The sequence below is a fragment of the Danio rerio genome, chromosome 4, assembly GCF_052040795.2.
Source record: "Danio rerio strain M-AB ecotype USA chromosome 4, GRCz13ab, whole genome shotgun sequence".
Lineage (NCBI taxonomy): Eukaryota > Metazoa > Chordata > Actinopteri > Cypriniformes > Danionidae > Danio > Danio rerio.
Genome location: NC_141024.2, coordinates 10,095,561 through 10,117,596, shown reverse-complemented (window position 1 = coordinate 10,117,596; position 22,036 = coordinate 10,095,561). Strand labels below are relative to the sequence as shown.

General features: G+C 38.2%; 4 protein-coding genes across 57 annotated transcripts in view; 2 read left to right on the top strand and 2 right to left on the bottom strand.

The window, feature by feature from the left end:
- Nucleotides 1–1,090: 1,090 nt before the first annotated feature.
- hspa14 (heat shock protein family A (Hsp70) member 14) lies at nucleotides 1,091–10,313 on the bottom strand. The gene is given in 14 exon segments (NM_001045076.1): nucleotides 1,091–1,843; nucleotides 3,196–3,263; nucleotides 3,357–3,506; nucleotides 4,081–4,296; nucleotides 4,892–4,994; nucleotides 5,596–5,751; nucleotides 6,076–6,237; nucleotides 7,583–7,687; nucleotides 8,750–8,840; nucleotides 8,918–9,023; nucleotides 9,178–9,226; nucleotides 9,405–9,487; nucleotides 9,948–10,028; nucleotides 10,195–10,313. Coding segments are annotated over 14 exon segments (1,515 nt in total). The 5' UTR covers nucleotides 10,252–10,313; the 3' UTR covers nucleotides 1,091–1,755.
- An 83-nt stretch (nucleotides 10,314–10,396) lies between these two features.
- cdnf (cerebral dopamine neurotrophic factor) lies at nucleotides 10,397–14,824 on the top strand. The gene is given in 4 exon segments (NM_001123281.1): nucleotides 10,397–10,555; nucleotides 11,008–11,135; nucleotides 11,243–11,384; nucleotides 13,343–14,824. Coding segments are annotated over 4 exon segments (549 nt in total). The 5' UTR covers nucleotides 10,397–10,467; the 3' UTR covers nucleotides 13,534–14,824.
- LOC147844634 (uncharacterized) overlaps nucleotides 11,044–22,036 on the bottom strand; it is a 50,153-nt gene continuing 39,160 nt past the window's right edge. For 2 of the 29 annotated variants that reach the window (XR_015942388.1, XR_015482644.2), the window contains 4 exons: nucleotides 19,815–20,049; nucleotides 18,963–19,033; nucleotides 11,252–11,509; nucleotides 11,044–11,115 (listed from right to left, as the gene is read on the bottom strand). Coding sequence is in view for 1 of the 29 variants with exons in the window: in XM_088649974.1 (XP_088506100.1) it covers nucleotides 13,501–13,636; nucleotides 18,963–19,033; nucleotides 19,815–19,982 (375 nt within the window). In the remaining 28 variants the exon portion in view is untranslated. Of the gene's footprint in view, nucleotides 11,116–11,175; nucleotides 11,510–13,319; nucleotides 13,637–18,962; nucleotides 19,034–19,814; nucleotides 20,050–22,036 lie in introns of those variants that run through there. The other 27 variants (XR_015942389.1, XR_015942382.1, XR_015942396.1 and 24 more) reach the window with 23 other exon arrangements.
- Nucleotides 16,339–22,036, top strand: part of shank3b (SH3 and multiple ankyrin repeat domains 3b) — a 38,995-nt gene continuing 33,297 nt past the window's right edge. For 11 of the 26 annotated variants that reach the window (XR_015482558.2, XR_015482560.2, XM_087247983.2 and 8 more), the window contains exon 1: nucleotides 16,339–16,567. The gene's annotated coding sequence lies outside the window, so the exon portion shown is untranslated. Of the gene's footprint in view, nucleotides 17,295–19,996; nucleotides 20,167–22,036 lie in introns of those variants that run through there. The other 15 variants (XR_015482557.2, XR_015482559.2, XR_015482555.2 and 12 more) reach the window with 2 other exon arrangements.

Here is a 22,036-nt window from a genome sequence, read left to right as displayed (position 1 = left end):
CTGAGAAATGTGAAATGGAGTATTGCAATAGCGACTAATTGAAATCTATTTTAAGATTAGGTGTAGAAGACACCAATGCACTAAAAACTGAACGGATTTTCGTCTGCAGTTTTAAAATATTTTTTGGTATAAATAACAAGAAATTGTGTGTTTGTATTGCAGCGCTACATTCACATTATGTCTAAATTACATGATGACTAAAAGTGTACTCTTACTAGGCACGGTTGCCTTGAACTGTGCCGAAGGGTGCTTGTGCCCCCTCCCTCCCCTCTCTCCCGATGGCCCGCACTCACACTGCATTTTCACCTTCCAAACAGGAGCACGCTTACATCATCGCTGATGCGACTGTTCAGTTTAACAGACAGAGAAGCGCTCTCACTCAGCACAGGGAAGATTGCTCGAGTTATATCCTTTTGGATAGTTTTTAGTCGTTTGGGATGCAGTGACAGATGGTCAAATATTTTGCGGAACAGATCCACCATTTTGACGCTCATACATTTTCATAAAAGTCCCTGTGCTGGAGGTATTAGGAAGTTTGCTAAAGGTGCAGCTGTGGTGCAGTGATGGGTTTGCGCCTTTAATAAACTACGACAGTTTGCGTTCATTAAACAGTAAGAATGATTAATAACTCCATATAAATCAGTCCCTTAAAAGTGACGTTGCATCTTCAGTTTTGGACTCAGGCATGCTTTGCACTCACGCTACAATCGTACCGCACCGCACTTTGGCACACCTCTTCCAACTGAGCAAGGCTCAAACCACGCCTGGGCTCGATTCAGAGCACTCACTGACTGGTAGTCAAATGAACCAGGTAATGTGCCCTCGCACTGTGAGGATAGCTTAGTGTGAATATGCCAATGAAACACTAGTTATGTTAAAACAGCTGAAGGAGAAATCTTTAGGCTATTTTAGTTAGTTTTACCTCAAATGACTAAACTATTTTAAGTTATTGTAACAATCCTGACGACTAGCTCAGAGTTGTATACAATTTCTAACTCTTTTATCTTTTATTCTAAATCTGTTAAACCTGCAATCGTGTAACTGCAAAAATTGCGAGCAGAAGTGAATGCACTGGAAATAAACTTTGTGGTTTGTGTTCTGTGATCTTTATTGCGTGCTACTGCAGTTACAGATGACAAACACCAACCTGCTTTAAAAAGCTGATAATTCTGCACCTGCTCAATGTGACTGCACCCAGATCAGTGTCAGTGAAGCAAACACAAAACCACCAGCAGCTGCTTCTCCATCTCTACATCACTCCAACAATCTTGTGCATGCTTTCAGTGGCATCAGTAAACTACACAGACTTCTTTAAATCCTCCAATGATTTGGTCTGTGCTATTACCACACGACTACTGTAACGAAGGCACATTTGAAGAGAATCATCTAATATAAACCAAAAGATCACAAACAACAGAACATGATGACTGCTAGTAAAAAAATGCGAGAGCATACAAATTGAACTGGATAATATAGGACAAATACTGCCGATATTTACTCACATGCTCAATTTTTATGGTCTGAAATAGGACAAAAGAATCTGGTCCAACTTTTTTGGTCAGTGTAAATGCAAAAGCTGAATTTTCATTGTGTTCCAAACAGATTTAGATCAACACGAGCATAAATACGTTTACTTTGTGTGTGAGCTGTTGCTTTACACGAACATGAGCTTGTGTGCTTGATTTAAAGGTGAGACCTCAAACAGCATGAGATGCAGGGGTTTACTGTATGGTATAATGTTGTCCTGATTGAAGGTTAAGACGCTGCTGCAGCTGTTTCAATGGTGATAGCTTCAGATCTGCCGCTGCTTTGCTCTGTGCACGTTACATGGAGTGAACCATCCCTGAAAAAACACAACACAGTCATCAGTAACAGCTTACGTTAGGGCTGCACATTATATCGTTTGAGCATCAATATTGCAGTGTGTGCATCTGCAATAGTCACATCCCAGGATCTGCATTGTTAAATTGGGATTATATAGTCACACAGTAGGCATACTGTATAGTAGGCAGCTATTACGGATTGCCCAGAACATCAGTAGCTGTAGCTCTCCTCCTCTGTCTGAGGAGTTTATCTTGCTCCCTTTGGGTCGAAGACTTTAGATGCCTTTTAGTAGGACAAAACGGTTCAGGAATAGCTTTGTCCCATCATCTATTGTTGCTCTGAATAAATTGTAATCTTTTATCATGTATAATCTGTATGTGTATATGTGGGTGTGTGATTTAATTGTTTGTATCAAATGCCAAACTTTGCTGCAAAACAGAATCTACATACGGGTACTAATAAAGTCAACTCAACTCACAGTTCAAAATATACAAGTTACTGCAGAGTTTAACTATAATGGAGCAAAAGCTGATCATTTTCACATTTTAAGCCCTAAGAGAGTTTAAAACATTCAGACACAAGCAATTTAACCAATTGTTACTTTAATAAAATTTGTTTAACTATTTAAACAGTAAAGTCTTTGCAATGTTATTTTATATGAGATTTTTTCCATTTCTGTACCCGGATATGATTCGACTAGCCTGAAAACCCTAAAGCACTGCTTATTTCACTTTTATGTTTGCTCTATTGCATTTAGCTATACTTGAAAGTTGTTTAGTACATTCAGTGCATGATTTGTTCCCCTACAGAATCATGCCAATCAATATAGAATTAACAAATTGTTTCCAAAATAGAAAAATTCAAGTCATCTGATGAAACTGTATTTATATTGCAATAAATGTCACAGAAATGTCAGATTTTTCCAATATCATGCAGCTACATTCAGATAGAGACTTTATGACTGTAGATATTATTCAGATTATGGTGCATAACACAAGGAACAACCAATAACAGTTTTCTGTCTAGACTGAAAGCAAAAATCATGCATAAGATAACTTAATATTTGACGTTTAATAATAGTCTAAGTGTCTAAGGGGAGTTTTTTTTGAAGGCACAATTTATTTTATGCTAATCAAAGCTAAATTGAATCATTCAATGCTGCAATAGTAACAGTAATAATACTCAAACTTGAAAAAGCAGTATTTGTTTCAAATCTAGTTTATTTCTGTGATTCAACCTGAATATTCTGCATCATTATTTTACGCGTCACATGATCCTTCAGAAATCATTATATTATGCAGATTTCTTAATTATTATTATTATTATTATTAAGCATTATGCATCAATTAAACCCTCAATTTCATTCATTACCTCTTCATAGTCAGCACTGTGACGACATCATGCAGCTCCTCTTTCGGTTCCAGGTCTCCAAGTACAATCTAGTAAAACCAACCACAGTCATATTCAAGCTTCAAGATCAAATGCACAACACAGACTTCACACTAAAATGTGCATTAAAATCCTGGACGGACCTGTGCGATTGGCTGCTGTGCCTGGAAGAGCTGGAGCCGCACTGACGACAGACTGCCAGGGCCCTGCAGCGTGTGCTGGCGGCGGGCAGGCAGAGGAGTGCCAGACGGAAATAAAACAGTGAAAACCTCCAGCCCAGAGTCATCCACTTCCTGAAATGCCAACACCACATCTACTCATCAAAAAACGGAGCCTGCTAACTACTTAATGAGTTCACTTGACTTTGAAGAAGAGTTTAAGAAGTGTTGATGTTTGAGCAAAACCAACAGACTCCACTGCAAAGGGAGATCCTTTCTTTTTTTTTTAAAACAGAATTAGCTTTAAGGCCTACATTTAAAGCATGGTAGGAACAATGTTATTATTATTGTAGATTTTAACAGAAACATACAAAAAAATTATATAATAATAGAAAAGGAAAAAAATGGATATAAAAAAATGCTGGTAGGAACTACACTAAGGTTTTTCCCTGGGTTTGTGACATCACCAACCCTAAAATATACATAAACTCCGCTCCCTGGGCATGAGGTTTCCTTTATCATGCACTTTAGCCAATCATGTAATGGTTAGCCAATCAGAACACACTGTGCCACAGTAAAAACAGTAATAAACAAAAAAAAAAATTTTTTAATTATAATAATAATTTAAGCCTTCAAATACGGGTTATTATTGATGGAAATATCAATAATCATTGAATATTGCACTCAGTATCATGCAATATCTCCCTACCTTAAGGGTGATGTCGCTGGCACAGCAGTCCACAGTGATGGAATCTTCTCCCAAAGCCAGACTGTCTTTTCCCACCAGGATTCCTGCCTGCATGGCAGCGCCAACCGGAATCACCTCATCCGGAGGGATGGAGTTCAGCAGCTCCACATCTGGGAATAAATCCCTGATCATCTGCTGCAGCTTCGGTATACGAGCTGATCCTCCACTTAACACCACCTTACAATGCAAGCAGAGCGGTCAGTTTAATCTCAGCGGACAAATGACATCAATATAATCAGAAAATATAATCTAAAAAGACAATATAATCATACAAAATAAACTTAATTCTACTATTTGGGCAGAAATCAGAGAATCCAACTCAAAATTTAAAATACTGCATGAAAAAACATATCTGCTAATTTATTAAATGTAATGGTCATACAGTATGTTATGTTGTTGATTCTTTAAAAAATAAACTTTACAATTGAAACATGCATCGTCTGATTTAAATGGAAAAAAATCTATATCAATAAAAAACTTATTGCCACTGTGTTCTTTCAGTAACCACTAAAGCTTTTAGTTTAAATTAAATTTGATCACTGTCTATTTTCTGTTTATAAGTTTTAAGTTTTAGTCATTTAAATAATTATAGATAGAAATACTTCAACTAAATAAAAAATGTGTTGTTTTTTGGCAACTACCTGAAATATCCAAAATTCAGCCAGAATTTATAATAACAGAAGTATTTTATTTACAGCTCCCTCTACTGGTCACTCTTTTGTATAAAAGAAAAAACATGAGCTTGTATGCTTGATTTAAGGATGAGTCTTACCTTGTTGACGTCAGAGGTGGACAGGTTGACTTGCTCCAGGAGACTTTTAATTGGCTGGATGCATTTATTAAACAGGCTGGAGCAGATGAGCTCAAAACGGGCTCTAGAACACAAGCATAAATAAACACGCAGTCGAAGTCTGAATTATTCACCATCCTGAATTATTAGCCCTCCTTTAATGGAAAGAAGATTTTTTTCAACACATTTCTAAACATGATAGTTTTAATAACTCATTTCTAATAACTGATTTATTTTATCTTTGCCATGATGACAGTAAATATTATTTAACTAGATATTTTTCAAGATGCTAGTCTTCAGCTTAAAGTGGCATTTAAAAGCTTAATTGGGTAATTAGGTTTACTAGGAAAGTCATTGTATAACGATGATTTGTTCTGTATACAATCGGAAAAAAATATTGCTTAAAAGGACTAATAATATTGATCTTAAAATGTAAAAAAAAATGTTTTTAAAGATTCAAAACTGCTTTTATTCTAGCCCAAATAAAACAAATCAGACTTTCTTAAGGAAGAAAAAATGTTTTAGGAAATACTTTTAAAAATTCTTTGCTGTTAAACATTTATAAAATATCTTAAGAAGAAAATTCACCGTAGGCTAATCATTTTGACTTCAACTGTATATATATAACACACAGAAGAGCAACAAGTCTCCCTTACAATACCGATAAACCTGAAGCTTCGGCTCACCTGGAAACATTGCACTCAAAGTCCATGCCATCGTAAAGCGAGTCCACAAAACAGTTTGCACTGCCTAGCGTTGAGAGTGTGTGTTTGGCCACATCCGCGCTGTTCATCAGCTTCATCATCGCCCGCGCGTTACCACTCACATCCTGCTTAAAAGTCCTGCAGGGCGAAAGAGGAGCTCACAATCAAACAACCTTTATTTATACAGCACCTTACTACAAACAAAGTGCTTTAAACCAGTCAAAACCAAAAATACAACACAACTAAAAAGCAAATGATGCAAAAACAATACAAGAAATATCAATAAGAAACAGCAAAACAATCATTTTACATTATGAAACACTCTCTCTTTGTGTTTCGGAAAAGTCAAACTTTAAATAAAAAAGCACATTTCAAAGGAAACTTGTTTGTCAAATATGAGGAACAAACTAACAAATTCAAAATGAACAATAACACTTTTACAACATTTAATAACACACTGACTTCTTAAACTCTGCGGCGAGGTGTTGAGCTAGCTCCTGTGTGAAGCTCTCTCCTCCAGTCTGGTGGTCCGTCTGTGTGGCGAGAACACGGTAAACCCCGCTGTTCACCTCCAGCACGGTGACGCTGAGGGATGTGCCTCCCAGTTTATACACCAGAACATGACTGTGATGGAAGATGTAAAAGAGCATGAGGATTCAGAGGAGCTAAAGCACTGCTTATTACCAATCTGTTGTCCATATAACTTGTATTTAGGCCTGTCACAATAATCCATATATCGACTTACCGCACAACACATGGACATGACCTCAATTATTTTTGAAATATATATTGCCCACACATAAAAACCAATTCTAGCAACATTTTGGCTGAATGTGCAACATCTCTATCTCTATTGGATGTGTCAGAATTGTTTTAAAAAAACACTAGTATTCACTATAATACTAGAGTATATTTTTATGTGGGTGTCTTACGGCTGAAAATAGATCTGGTAGCAGATATCGCAGCCTCTGTTACATTTTGAATCACACTTTTTTGTTAACATTTATTATTATTTATTTAAGATATGCGTCTTTACATTCTAATTCCAGTGCCTCATTATTAAATGACTATGATTAAATGAAATACTCTTTACTCTTATGTGGTTCCTCTGAAGATTGTACTTACATTACGATGCTATCATATTGTCATTCTGGCATTATATATATTATAAATGGTCTTAAAATGACAATAATTTTGTTTATTGTAATATATTTTGGTGCAGTATTGACCTTATTCTCCGCAGACAAGGGGGCGCTGCCATTTGAATCTTTTTGGCACGAGACTTCCGGTCTCATTCACTTCCATTCATTTTTAGACATTAAAAACTGCTCGTTTCGCTGTTTGATGTTGCAAACTGATATTTCCTTGTTATGTTATTCTACTTGGTCTGTATAGTCATGCAAACATTTGTTTGTAGAGCAAGTAGTTTGACCGTTTTTTGTTTATTATTCCTTGTCATTTCTCCCATAGGTGACTGAAATGGAAGTTCTAAGACAATCGCGAAAACAGGCACACTTCCGCATTTTAGAATAAGGTCAATACCGTACAACAAAAAACAGATATCATGACAAGCCTACTTGTATCACCTGCTATTAATTTACCAGTGATTTGATTCCTTTATATCAGGAGTCACCAATCTTGGTACTGGAGGGCCGGTGTCCCTGCTGGTTTTAGCTCCAACTTGTCTCAACACACCTGCCTGGGTGTTTCAAGTATACCCAAGTCCCTGATTAGCTTGGTTAGGTGTGTTTGATTAGGGTTGCAGCTAAAATCTACAGAACACCAGACCTTTAGGAACAAGTTTGTTGACCCCTGCTTTATATTGTATGTACATGCATTTCTTTATATACTTTTATATAATTCTTCAAGTTTTATTTAGTTTTTGTTAATACATGTTAAAAGTTTTTTTTTAATTAATCAAGACGAAAAAAAAAAAAACAGTTCATCCAAGAGATTACAAAAACTCTACCTTTTCCCCAGCGGTGAGTCCTGGCCGATGTCGTAAGCTAGAAGAGCAGCGGAGGGTTCGTGAATCAGCCGTAACACATTGAAGCCGGCACTTTCTGCAGCTTGCCTACAAAACACAACAGTCTTTAATAATGTTTTCTTTTAAATTAGCTATATTATGCATGACAAGCATGGGCGTAAATCTAAGGGGAGGGACGGAGGGGACACAAAAACAAAACAATTCTAAAACAAAACTTACAAAAATATATATTAATAATAAATAATAATAATAAAAGCACTCTCTATAGTGAAAAATATAAGTAAACCTAAAATATTTGTGTGGAAAAAAAAAAAAAACACTAAAATGCATTTAGAAACAGTGGAACCCCCCCCCCCCCCCTTCCTCACAGTGCCTGCTTTGCCAGTTCATCTCACCTATTCTACAAACATCAGTCAGCTGTGTGGCTGCAGCTTAATTCATGTTGAACTCCAGTGAGTAGGGTATTGTATTCACTTTAAATAAAGCGATTCTCTTTAATGCAGACTCATTCATGAATTAGTTGCGGCAAAAACGCTGATTACTAATGTAATTTTGCATGAATTTGCTATGTTAGCAATTAAAGTATTACTTACTTAGCTCGTTTACAATAGCTTGTTGCATAGTGCACTGCAACCAACATGCCAAAGCTGTTTGCCATGCATTATTTGTGACGACTTGGCATAATGTTAACTTAACATTAACAGCCACAATTGGCATATTGTTTAGCTGTGCATGAGCACTGTACTATTTGTGTCCCTTTCAAAAAATCCTCATGAGAAATTGTATATTTATTGTCCTCCCCTATTGTGTGTAGTTTGCATGTTCTCCCCATGTTCGTGTGGGTTTCCTCCGGGTGCTCAGATTTCCCCCACAAGTCCAAAGACGTGGTATAGGTGAATTAGGTGAGCTAAATTGGCCGTAGTGTGTGTGAATAAGAGTGTATGGGTGTTTCCCAGTGAAAGGTTGCAGCTGGAATGGCATCCTCTGCATAAAACATGTGCTGGATAAGTTGGCGGTTCATTCCGCTGTGGGGACTCCCGATTAAAAAAGGGACTGAGCCGAAAAGAAAATGAAATGTTGAACGAAATTTACGCCCATGGAGAGTTTTTCAGCCATCTATAAACTTCCAGCGAAAGGATGATAATATACCTGAGTGCATTCTTCTGCATCTCGTCAAACTCAAAAGGCACAGTTATGACAGCATCTTTCACGTCCGAACCCAAGGCTGACTGGGCCGTTTCTGCAGGGAACATGAAATGATCATCAGTGGCTCACGTCAGGCAAACTACGAAAAGGAATAAAGGATTCAGACGGTACCTTTCATTTTATGGAAGATCAATTTAGCGACGTCTTCAGGTGACACATATTTGGTCGTCTCTCCGGTGTCGATTTCATATCTGGGAAGGCCACTCTTGTTGACAACCTAAGAATGAGTTAGAAAATACTAGAAATGATCGAACGTTGTAGTATTTTCCAGCCTCTTATTTAACATTTTTCAACTAAACCATGCATTTCATCTCTTCCAGGTCAAAATATAATCAAATACTTGATGAGGGTTAAAAACAGCATGTACTTACTATGCATTTGCTTTCCTCTTTGTGTGCTTGTGCATCTGGGTCATCATAGCTGTCAAGTAAAAGCCGTTGTTTTATAATATATATCAATTGCTATTAATTAGATTGTAACTATGTAATGCAGTGATTTATCTAGAACATATTATGAAACAGCTCAACTATTGCATGCTTTGGTGAATATGAAAATATCCTCAATTGTTTTTATGGAGCAAGCATAAACATGCACCTACCGTCTACCCAGGATCTGCTTCACTTTAACAACGGTGTTGGCAGCATTTCGTATTCTGCCCTGCTTTGCAGCGATTCCCACTATCTGGAAGATAAATGAAATAAAAGCATACGATCAGAACAAGCACTGACTCTTTTACTTGATTTCTATTTAAATTAATTGTAAAATTTACATAAATGTTTTTAATAATAAAAAAAAAGTTATTTTGTTACATGATTATTGCTAGTTAGTTAAGCTATTGCATACAATAGCATTCAATTAAACTAAACAGAGACTTTATAATTGATCTGTGATGTGCTTTCCTATTAGAGAATGAGTCAGAAGGTATTATGTTTATAATATTATACATTTAACTCACATGGGAAATAAGAAGAGGTGTAAGGCAAAAACATACAAACAAAAAACACAGACACGATTGTTTTTATTTCTCATTTCACATCAGTTATTAATCTGAATGCTCTGTTTTGGTGATGAACTGTGTAGTCATTAAAATGAATGAATGAATGAATGTCACATCTGTCCATGTGCATGCTGGCTAAATTACCTGTTCAGTGTCTCTGTAGGCCACCACAGCTGGAGTGACTCTGTCTCCTGCATCATTGGCTACAACATCTGCTCGTCCATCCTAATGTGAAAACATTTATTAAAGCACGTTTGTGTATCTGCTGTTTTGTCTGCCTCCCCGTCTTATTCTGCACCACAAATGACTTCTATGTGACATTTAATTAGGTTGCTTACATATCTGCGCCTATTAAGAGAAGCAAAATTATTAATACTTGTAAATAATTCACCTTAAACACAGCGACACAGGCACATGTGTATCCAAAGTGCACTCCGATGGCAGCCATGCTTCCGATGAACTCAACCGGAAGCCGGTGTGCGTATGCAAATGAGAGGGTGGATTTTAAGACAGGCAGTGCTGTTAGCCAATCAGCGCGCAACTGAAATGACGGCATCGGAAACGCCTGATTTAGAAACCGATGAGCGACGCAAGAGGGCGTTGCATACTGGGTGATGAAGTTCCCTTGGAAGTGCGCACGAGCGCATTTTAAGCGCACAAAATCATGTCTTTAACCAGCTCCTTTTCCACCCCGTTGCTTTTGCTTTTATGTGCTGTTTTATTGTCAGTTACTGACGCAGAAGAGTGCGAAGGTGAGGTTGGTCGGCTTGTTTTTTTAAAGCGCATGAGCCACCGAGTTTAAAAATAGTCACCTGAAGTATGCTGGGTTATTTTGCACAAGTGCATGAGTGATTTCACATGGTGAATGTAAGATTTTCACTGAATGAAGCCATTATTTTGCAGGCAAGTCCAGTTGCTTTTGGCTCGCACTCTGAAAACATTTTATCAGTATTTATTTTACTATAATATTATAAAAAATAATCTATATTTAGAAAAGTGTGTATGACAATAAATAATATAGAATATAAGCATCTTTAAAATCATATAAAAATTATATATGTATATAATAGTCTACTTACATCTACACACATAGCTTATGTTTTGCAGAATCATTACTAATGCTATTATTATATAACTAATCCACGAAATCAGCCCTCCAGTATAAACCGCGGTTTAATAATTATGTGTGTGTGTGTGTTTTCAGTGTGTGTGGGGTTTTTGGGACGCCTTTATAACTCACTGGTGATCAGACACACAGAACTGTCCCCAGAGCTGGTGGAGGAGGGCCTGATCAGAGCCTGCGCTGAGACTACTGGGAAAGAGAATCGGCTTGTAAGAAGATAAAAACATGCACAGTTTGAATCTTATTCACCATTTGTTGATGGTACGTGCAGTATGGTGAACATGGGGTCTTGTAATTCTGTCTCCTTTCACCTCAGTGTTACTACCTGGGAGCTTCCAGTGATTCTGCAGCCAAAGTGACCGGTGAGGTGATTCGCCCCCTCAGTGCACATGTTCCTGTCCACAAAATCTGCCAGAGGCTTCAGCGCAGGGACGGCCAGATCTGTGAGCTCAGATATGGTAGGGTGAACTTACATGTAAAGATCTGTTAAAAGAGGCCATATGATGCTTTATGATGTCTTCCTTTTCTTGTAATGTGTAAATTTATCAATTTGTGCCTCCTATCAAAGAACACTGCTCCAGACCTGCATAAAACAGTCCATATAAAAAAATAAGAGATTTAGAAATGAGCAAAACATACTGCTCAAAGGCAAACACACAAAAGAGGCAAAATTGCTATGTTGTAGAGATATTTTTAAGGTCACACTTTACAATAAGGTTAATGTTAATTAATGCATTTACTAAAATGAACAAACAATGAACAATACATTTACTACTGTATTTGTTCATGTTAGTTAAAGTTAATTAATGAAAAGACAGTAATTCATTGTTAGTTCATGTTAACTCATACTGCATTAACTTATGTGAACAAGCATGGACTTGGATGTTAATAATGCATTAGTAAATGTTCAATTATGATTAATAAATGCTGTACATGTGTTGTTAATGATTAGTTCATGTTAGTAAATGCATTAACTAATGAACCTTATTGTAAAGTGTTAACGTTTTTAACTTAAATAAAAAATTAAAAAATAAAAACACTACAGTGAAACTGTTTACAAAGTTTGTTCTGATTGGGCTCAGAGTAATAAACTTTACTAATTCAATTAGAAGCATTTTCATGACGAAAACAGAATTAACAACAGTAAATGTCTCAGGCGATTTGTCCATTTACAGTAATAAAAGACACACTAATGCATTTTGGGAGCTTGAAAACACAAGCCTAAGAAAACTGAAAATTTTAAAAGAAACATTATTATATTAATGCGTTTTTGTAAACTACAAAAACCCTGGTTTGGTGAAAACAGTGATGTCATGCGTATGCATATTACGTTTTTGGGCACTGGCAAGTATGTGACGTCCAAAACCATGGATGTTGTGGAATTTGTTGTGAAATTTGTTTGATATATATCGCCATCTACTGGCCATGGATAACACAGAAATGCACAGGAAAAAAGTTCTGTTATTAGTACATAGTTGTCCTGCAGTCGTTACTTTATAAATACTAAATGATTCATGATTACAATAACGGCCCTTTCACACTGGGTGTCAGCGTCAACGCTTCCCATTCACTTTTTATATGTGATGTCAAGCGTTGCCTAACTGAATTGTGGGTCTGTCAGTGCCACTTGCAGTGCCTGCAGAAGTTGGGACTTTCTCAAATTCACAAGCGCCAACGGAAGCGTCAGCAAATCTGATCGCTTTATGCAAATACACCAGCTCAGACGGTAGCCGATTGCGGACTAATTTCATTGGCTGACGCTGCTATGACAATAGCGCTAACCTTAACCTTAGACACGCCCTCTGTCAAGCGTTGATGCTGAAGCTCTGTGTGATTCGAGCATGAGGCGCATTATACTTTTTAAAACAGACTTTAGGTGATTAGCCAATCACACCGCACTGGGTCAAGCTGTCCAATCAGAGCATTTTCTTAAGTTTGAAAGCATAATTCAGCCAGAAAATTTCAGACACATTGGGAATAGAGGTTCTGATCAAAACTAAAGAGGAGCTGAGACTTTTATTTCAGTATACTGATGTACTTTCAACTGAAATGGAATATTGAGTAGGAGGGCGGAGCTTTCTTTTTGTGCATCGTTCCTTTGTTGCAAACTTTTGCTTAAGATTATGCGTGCTGAACCAAAAAATAATTAATAATCTTTTCAGTGTTTTTACTTTTGAAATGAATTGAATATTAATTACAAATTAATAACAATGTAGCTTAGCAAAATAAACATACTAAGTTTGGATTTGACACAGACTTTAGAGTATATGTCAACCCAGTAAACAAAACGATGACCTTTTCAAGTAGCATCATATGGCCTCTTTAACTGTACTAACAATATATTAGGGTTTGAAATATTCAGAAATATTTGTCTACAAACTTTTGAAACATACATATGCTGTTCTCCTATAAATAGAGCGTCTGGTTCTTGACTGGAGCACAGATGCTTTGTCTAAAATGCGAGTGTTGGAGCTGAAGAGAGTCTTGGCCTCATGGGGCGAAGAGTGCAGAGCCTGTCTGGAGAAGAGTGAATTTATCGCCCTCATCCAGGAGGTGGCCCCCAAACACAGCGCTTCAGAGCACAGAGCACACACGGAAGAGTTCTGAGGGCCTCCTTGTGCAGCTCCATGCTGGGGACACAGAGTTCTGAGGAGAGGGCCTCCCTGTGCAGCTCCATGCTGGGAACACACAGGAGGGGCAGCACGTGCAGCTACGTCCAGGGACACTTTTGAAATCACATCGAGACTCCTAACTTATAATGCTTTTTATAATGTTAATTACAACTAGCCATGTGCAATATCTGCACATTTCCCCAGTGTCTCATTCTCCTTTACCACTGTAAGCATTTTCACCCGCACCCTTAAAATAAATGACTAAGCTTTATTAGTGTCTGTGATTAAGAGGTTGCTTGCAGAGATGCTGGCTATTTTTCTTGTCCAGCAGTTTAATTTGTTAAGGGACACAAGCTTGTGTTAAGACTTAAGGCCACTGTTTCCCAACCTTGTTCCTGGAGGAACACCAACAGTACATATTTTAGATGTCTCCCTTATCTGACGCATTAGCTTGAGATTTTGAGTTTTTTCTAATGTTCTGATGAGTTGACTCAGGTGTGTTTGATTAAGGAGAGGTTGAAAATGTGTACTGTTGGTGTGCCTTCAGGAGCAGGCTGTGGAAACACTGATTTACACAACTTATATTTTAATTTGAACTCCTCGACTGTGTATGAGACTGTTGGTGAGTTGAACAAAGCTCATTAACTTATCCAGATCACATTTTAGTCAGAAATAAAAAAAAAAAATGTAAAAAATGGTTTGGTAACACTTTATTTTGATGGTCCCTATTGCACATTTTGTTGACTAAAAGTTGCATTGCAACTACATGCCAATTACTTCTCATTTGAGTATTATTTCTGCTAATACTGCTCCAATACATTTAACTGACTATAAGAAACTTTGCAAGTTAGTCAACTAAACCTAAAACAGTCTACTTATGAAGATAAGTAGAATTAGTTGGCATGTAGATGCAATGCAACTTAAATTCAACAAAATCTGTTAAAGGGACCATCAAAATAAAGTGATACCAATGTTTTGGATAAATGATAAAAAATTAAGCCTTTTTAAGACCATTATTTATGCACTGATATTATGGACAATTTCTTAAATGGATCTCTTTGGTGTAAAGCAACTGTATGAAAACAATTACTGTAACATATAGAGGAATAAAATTATATTGTAAAACTGTAGAGATTAAAAATGACTGGCTAACAAATGGGTAAAAGCCAATAAAAGTATTTCGTCAAAATTATTTAGTGAAATTATTTGGGGTTCCACTTTGATCATTTCATGTCATCAAATGATTCTCGATCCTTTGGTATATAAACCGTTGTTGCAAAGCATAACATTTTAGTGTGTGCCTTCTGTAAATCATAGTAAAAAATGAACGGTTTTTAAAAATCATTTCTTTTAAATATTCATTTTTGTATAACAGTTACTATGAGAACATAAAACATTTACAACAAAGTCGCTGGTTCGAGCCTCGGCTGGGTCAGTTGCCATTTCTGTGTGGAGTTTGCATGTTCTCCCCGTGTTCACGTGGGTTTCCTCAAGGATCCTCCGATTTCCCCCACAGTCCAAAGACATGTGCTATAGGTGAATTAAGCTAAATTGTCCATAGTGTGTATGTGTGTGAATGAGTGTGTATGTGTGTTTTCCAGTGATGAGTTGCAGTGGGAAGGGCATCCAGTGCTTGAAACATATGCTGGATAAGTTGGTGGTTCATTCCGCTGTGGTAACCCCAGATTAATAAATGGACAAAGCCGAAAAGAAAATGAATGAATTTGAAATTTTTGTGGCAGCGAGGTGGCGCAGTGGATTGTGCTGTCGCCTTATAGCAAGAAGGTCGCTGGTTCGAGCCTCAGTTTGGTCGGTTGGCATTTTTGTGTGGAGATTTTCCCATTTTTGCGTGTGTTTCCTCCGGGTGCTCTGGTTTCCCCCATAGTCCAAATACATGTGGTATAGGTGAATTGGGCAAACTAGATTGTCTGAAGTCTATGTGTGTGAATGAGAGTGTATGGGTGTTTTCCAGTGATGGGTTGCAGCGGGAAGGGCATCCACTGTGTGAAATATATGCTGGATAAGTTAGCGGTTCATTCCACTGTGGCGACCAAGCCGAAAAGAAAAAGAATGAATGAATGAAATTTTAGTGTGAAATACAACTTGGGGATTAGTCCTGATTTCACTTGTGTGTGTGTGTGTGTGTGTGTGTGTGTGTGTGTGTGTGTGTGTGTGTGTGTGTGTGTGTGTGTGTGTGTGTGTGTGTGTGCGTGTGAATCAACTCCAACGATTCAGTTCATTCAGTGTCAGTGTGTAACAAATGCATAGATGCTTGCGTATGACATAATTATATGTCACTATCCTGACCTCTCCTGAGGATTGTATTGTTGTGACACACACACACACACACACAGATGGAACAAAAGACGCCAACGCAACTGTGCTGATGTTTACATCTGGCACGTTTCCATGGCGATTACAGAACCTTTCATCCTCAGCTGATGATGCTACCGGATTTTGCTGACAAACTTTTTATGTCATAAAACAGAACCAATCAGCCACAAGAGCATCCATCGGCGGGGCTCGTTCGCTCTCCTCTCATCTCTCTCTCTCTCTCCCACCCCCAGGCTCTCTCATTCACAATCCCCCTTTTTTACCATCCAGTTCTGCTGTTCTCCTGTAATAGCTGTTGAGAGAGAGTGAGAAGAGAGAGAGACTGTGAGTGAGATTCAGGCCTTGCCCACGCAAAGAAGTGGGAGACTGAACCTCTCTCTATACGCTCTCTCTCTCTCTCTCACACACACACACACAGTCAGTGTATCATGCTTGCACTGTGTGGGCTGAGCTGAGCATTCCTGTCATACAGTAACAGTCTCTCTGCCTCCGCACTCTCTCTCTTTCCCTATCTCTCCCTCTATTTCTCTCTTTCCCTTTCCCTCTATCTCTCCTCTTTTCTCCCTCTCTTCTCTTTCTCACACACATACGTTCCAAATACACACATTAACACACTTATAGACTTTCACAGACCAGAGAAGGACCCTCTGAGAGGAAGTCGAGATGGTGTGGAATGTGTGCCCTGGTTTTATTAGGTAAGTTCTGCGATTTTCCAAAACAGCCGTGTGCGAGCATCTGAATGAGTGTTTGTTGGAGGATGAGAGTCGTTTGTGTCATCTTAAGGCTTTTCCATGTGTCATATTTGGTCTCGCTGCGGATTTCACTACAGGGATTACAGAACACTTTTTCCTGACAGGCAAAATGTGTGTGTGTGTGTGCGGCTGACTGGATGAGGATGTGTGAATGAGTATGAATTGCGCTCACTCTATATACTGTAGGTCTTCCTCAGGCAAACCGGTTGAATTTTTTTTGCAGGATAGACAAGACGTCGCCTTACCTTCTTTACCTGTCGCTTTCTGACGTCCTAATTTCTGTCGTGACTGAGGCCAATCTATTCAGCCCTAACGCCCACACATTAAACCATCACACTCTCCGTTTTTTTCTCCTTAATTTGCTCCCTTTCCAATCCCCCCCCCCTTTTTTTCAACATCTCTTTAAACATCTGTGTGGCTCTCCGTGCACGTGCACAGTCTTTCGCACACCCGTCAGGAGATGCCAGAGGATGCTCGCTCCAGATTTATGCGTTTGGCCCTTTAAAAGCAGGCAAAGTTTCCTGGTGAACCATTTTTCTGGTTGCCATAGTGATGAGCGAGGACTTGGAGAGGTGCAGTGGTACTGGGATGCAGTGACAGCTCTTAGCATGTGAATTCTCACACTGAGATATGGAGATGCACTGAGACTCGGAACAGAGACGGTGATGAGGTGAGACGCCCACGAACACACATCGCTATTGCTCACAGCGCTCTTTGGCTGATCAGACTGTTCCTGGATCTGTATACGGAGGTGACAAGAGCCCGAAGGGGGGAGGAAACCATGTGGGGATGAGTGTGAGATAGAGAGGGGATTTATGCGTGTGCAGTGATTAATGTTGGAGAAAGTGTGTGTGTGTGTTTAGTTACTCGACGCAGAAGTTTTGCATTTGCTGCTTTGAAACTTGACTTCAGGAGAATGCAATTACATGCATATTACAAATGGAGATTTGTAGTGAGTCGCTATTTTGCAGGATAGCACATTAAGAATGAATATTAATTAATGCATTTTTAATTTGAATGTTAAGAGAAGTGTTTAAAGATTCTGGAGTTATGTAGCTGCATATTACAAATGAATACTGAATAGTGCATTTAAAGCATGCATGTTTTGCATTCATTGCTCTAATATCACAGATGCTCAGTAATGTGTTAAATAGCATTCTAGTGTCAGTGTAAAACTAGTCTAGTCTAGTGTAGTTAAAAACTAGGACATTTGCAGTGGACTGAAACTATTTTTGCATAATTATTTTACATGTAGCAGCTCCAGACTGCGATTTACAACAATAAATGAGAGTACATTAAATATTTATACTGTGCTTTAAAAAATATAATACAGGAATATTGAAATGAGCTGCAAAATGCTAAATAATGAATAAATTATAAAAGAAATGGTAGCATCTACAAACGCTGGAGTTTAAAAGGCCACACTGTTATGCAATATGAAATTTCAATTAAAATTTTACTACTTCAACTGAAGCTGGATCAAATGATCATCAAATTCCAGCTTAATTTTTTTATGATGATTATATAACTTGTATTAAAAAAAAGATCCTTTCTTTCTTTACTATGATAATAAAAATGTTAGTATGATATTTTCACAGTTAAAAATAAATAAATAAACATATGCATATTCAAGGCTTGACATTAACTTTTTTGATCACCAGCAACTGTGGCTAGTAGTTTTCCAATGTTACTAGCCACTCGCCATCTTCACAAGCCATAATTTTGTTGTTGGGAAAATATATTTTATATGTATTGATTTGACTTTAGCATGCTAAAATTACTTGATATAAATTATGTTATGTCCACGTGCCTCCTTACTCTTTTTTTATTTCACATGACTTTTTAGGGCTCTGCATACAAAAAAATCTGTATTATCTCTTGAAAGTAGCAGGACGTTTTTTTCCAATCTATTTTAAAGAGAAATGATCACACCAGTTGTGTTTCCAGGCATGTTTTGCACAAGGAAGCGGGAGCTTTTTAGCACTCGCGCTCTTCACATCAACTGTGCCTGACTCACGTCAGTGAGCGAGGGTCGTCTCACTATACACCTGATCATCCTCTCATTCGGTATCCACCTGCTTATATTTGCTCGTGCAAACAGTTATCAGTTGTTCTACCTCTCGATTCTAAGAGCACATTTGCATGGATATAAACAAACGGTTAAAAACTAACATTATAATCTTCAGGGATGAGGCAGCTCTGTCAATTTAAACATTATTTTCGGGTGTTATTGTCAAGCCCTGTGCATATTATTAATTAACCTATTTAATTAAAGCATTAACTATGTTGTCGCATATTAAGAAAGGCAGCAGCCTTGCAACTTCAGTCAAGCTCTTACCCACAGATCCAGACGTCAAGGTGCGTCTTATGTAACAGAGAAGCAGCAAGCTCATGTGATTTCTCCTTGATCTGATGAAATCAAAAGGAAATGAAATCAGGATTTTTTTTTGCAGCTGTCATCTATCACAGCGCCTTCAAATATCGATGCATTCAGCATTAAAGAACTGTACTCAAACGACTACAATATCAGTGCTATATTGTCGATTTCTGTAATTGTGTTACAGAGGCCCTTCAGCGTGCAGTGGAAATAGAAACGTTACTGTTCTGTAACCGTATGTGTGTGAGAGAGATTTGTAGGAAGGAGTGTGGGTGTCGGTAGCCTTTTTTCTGTTTCACATTCAAGTGTGTGAGGTGAATTTTTGTGCTGCCTGAGGAAAGAGCGGAGTTATCAGGAGCATGCAGCCTTTCCTATACTTCCTGCAAAAACATCCCGAGGAGCCTCGGCCCAAACCAGCCAGGAAGAAGGGCAGGAAGTTGGGCTGAGATCACGGGAAGTAAATTACAAAGCCAGAAGGGGCTTAGTATGAAAACAGGTCCAGTGCAAGCTTCTGGAGACCACAGCCATGCTGCTTTAAAGAAAATGTACAGTGTAGCTTCAGACTTGTGTATGTGTGGGAGTAGCGGTGATCCTATATTTAAAATTGATGGGATTATGAAGGTGTTTTGTTTCTTCCTTCAATCCGCACTGCCATCTTTTTAAACATGCTTTAATAAATTCATCTCTTATTTATCCAATCAAACTGCATATAATCTCCTGTTGCTCTATTTTAGCTTTCCAGATATACACTCAGATGGTACGTGAGTGGCTTTAGGGGTGCCAGAGATAAAGTATTTAAGTATATAGCCTCACCTGAGGAGACACTGGTGATTGGTTAAGATACTCGAACACTTGTTGCTTATTGGTTTCAGTCAACAAGCGATGCTTTTGGTTGGTCGAGATGCTTTGAGATGGTCTGGAAAACTTCCTGCTGTAATTTCCCCTTTCCTGCTGGTTTTCCTGCTCGGTAATATTCAGCATCAGGGTTGGGCTTCAAGTGTCCTGAAATCTCAGAGCTCAGAGGAAGCGCCAGCACATTCGGGCCCTGCTATTTTACCAACACAAAGTGGAATACCGTCAGAAAAATCACTGGAATAAGGACAAAAAGCTCTGAAAAGTGCCTGCGATTGTACATGAAGCTTCACATGGGAAGTCCAGGTCGAAGGTGAACTCCTCCTTGTTTCCTTCTTACTCAATGTTTGTAGCTCATATGCTTTTAGTTAGGGATATGAACTAATCTCTAAACCCAAATACTGAACCGTGTCACAAACACTTTTTTTCGCTATGGATAATACCGAAATGTAATGGGAATTGTTAAAGAGAGGTGTGCAATCACACATCTAAGTAATCAGAGCTAAGATTTTGCCAGCCAGATGATAAAACACTTACAACGAGGAAAGGACATCGCCTGAATACTAAACACTAGCCAAGTACAACCAACTGTAGCAACCCACTTAGCCACTTTCTACAAAACATTCAGAACATCTTAGCATCATGGGACTGTCAACTTTTAGGTTGTTTGTAACAAGAATACACATTTGGTCCCTATTGCCTTAAACAATCTCTATATCATGTAATAAAGTGATTAGTAGTTGTCACAGAGCTTGCTATTTCAGTACTGAGTTGTGCATCAAGTTGTCCTTTCAGATCTCAGTTAAACAAAGTTCCTGATGGTCGTACAGTAAAACGAAGCTGCTATGGATGATACTTACTCTTTACAGGGATTTTCCATCTAATGTTCTCTGTGACAATGTCTGTTACGTAATAGGACTTCCCTTCTGTCTCCGTGGACAATAGTCAAGAGTGTCTGAAATGTTTTAGCTTGTGTGTGATTGCATTGGAATGAGTGAGTAGGTGGACGGCTACATGTGGCCGGCTGTGATAATAGTATGGTAAAAGAATGAGTGTGTGATGCTGCATATATTCCTTTCCCTTGAGACTTAGTGTGACTGAGGATGTAGATGGTTATTTATCCTTTTGATGGGTGCAAAATTAATTGTTTTACTTACAATCAATAAAGCATCCTCTTGATGTGGACCATGTGATGATGAAAATGTGTGTGAATGGACAAACCAGCAGGTCGACCACATTGTAAAACATCTGAAATGTTGTTTTTGGTCAATCTATAATGCCGAAACCATTTCAGAATTAGTGTTATTATACTATTAATTACCTCTATAATAGTCAAGAGCGTCTGTGCTACGCGTCTCATGTCTTCAAACACCACCACACGTTTCATTGTATGTCGGTATTGTCTTCTGAGGCGCAAGTAATTTATTAAATAAAGAAAAGATTCACGCAGCTTCTCCTACTACAGCAAATGCTGTTTTTACTTTTGATATTTGGTGCCAGTTAATCGGGAAGTGATGATTTTGTTCACTTTGACTACTTGGATGGAAACAATGCTTTATTATGTGACATTCCAGTTTTGCAAATACATTTAATTCACATCTTTGGATGGAAACATAGCTAATGTCTGAGGTCAGAGAAGAATATCACGACTGCTTGAAGCTAACAGGGAGACAAAAGCATCTTAAATGATCACTTTATAACGAACGTGTGAGCATCAAGTCAAACCTTGAAGCAGATGAGCAACAGCAGCAGATGATCACACTGAACCCTCTCTTGACCGTGTCCATCTGTAGTCTGGTGGATTGAAATGCCTCATTTTCTGAGGTCAGAGAAGAATATCACGACTGTTTGAAGTTAACAGGCAGACAAAAGTATCTTAAATGACATCTCTTCATAACGAAGGTGTGCAGAAGAGCATCTTTGAACACATAAGTCAAACCTTGAAGAAGATGAGCTACAGCAGCAGAAGATCACACCGAAACCTCTCTTGTCAGAAACAGGAAAATGAGACTACAATTTACATAGGCTCACCAAAACTGGACAACATAAGATTGGAAAGGACTGGTTCGATCAGATGATTCTTAATTTTTCAATCAGAAAGTACTAATCCATTCTTCTTTTGTTCCAATCGTTCAGGATCCTTTTGGTGATATAAAAGTGTGAAGAATAATTTCTTCGTACAA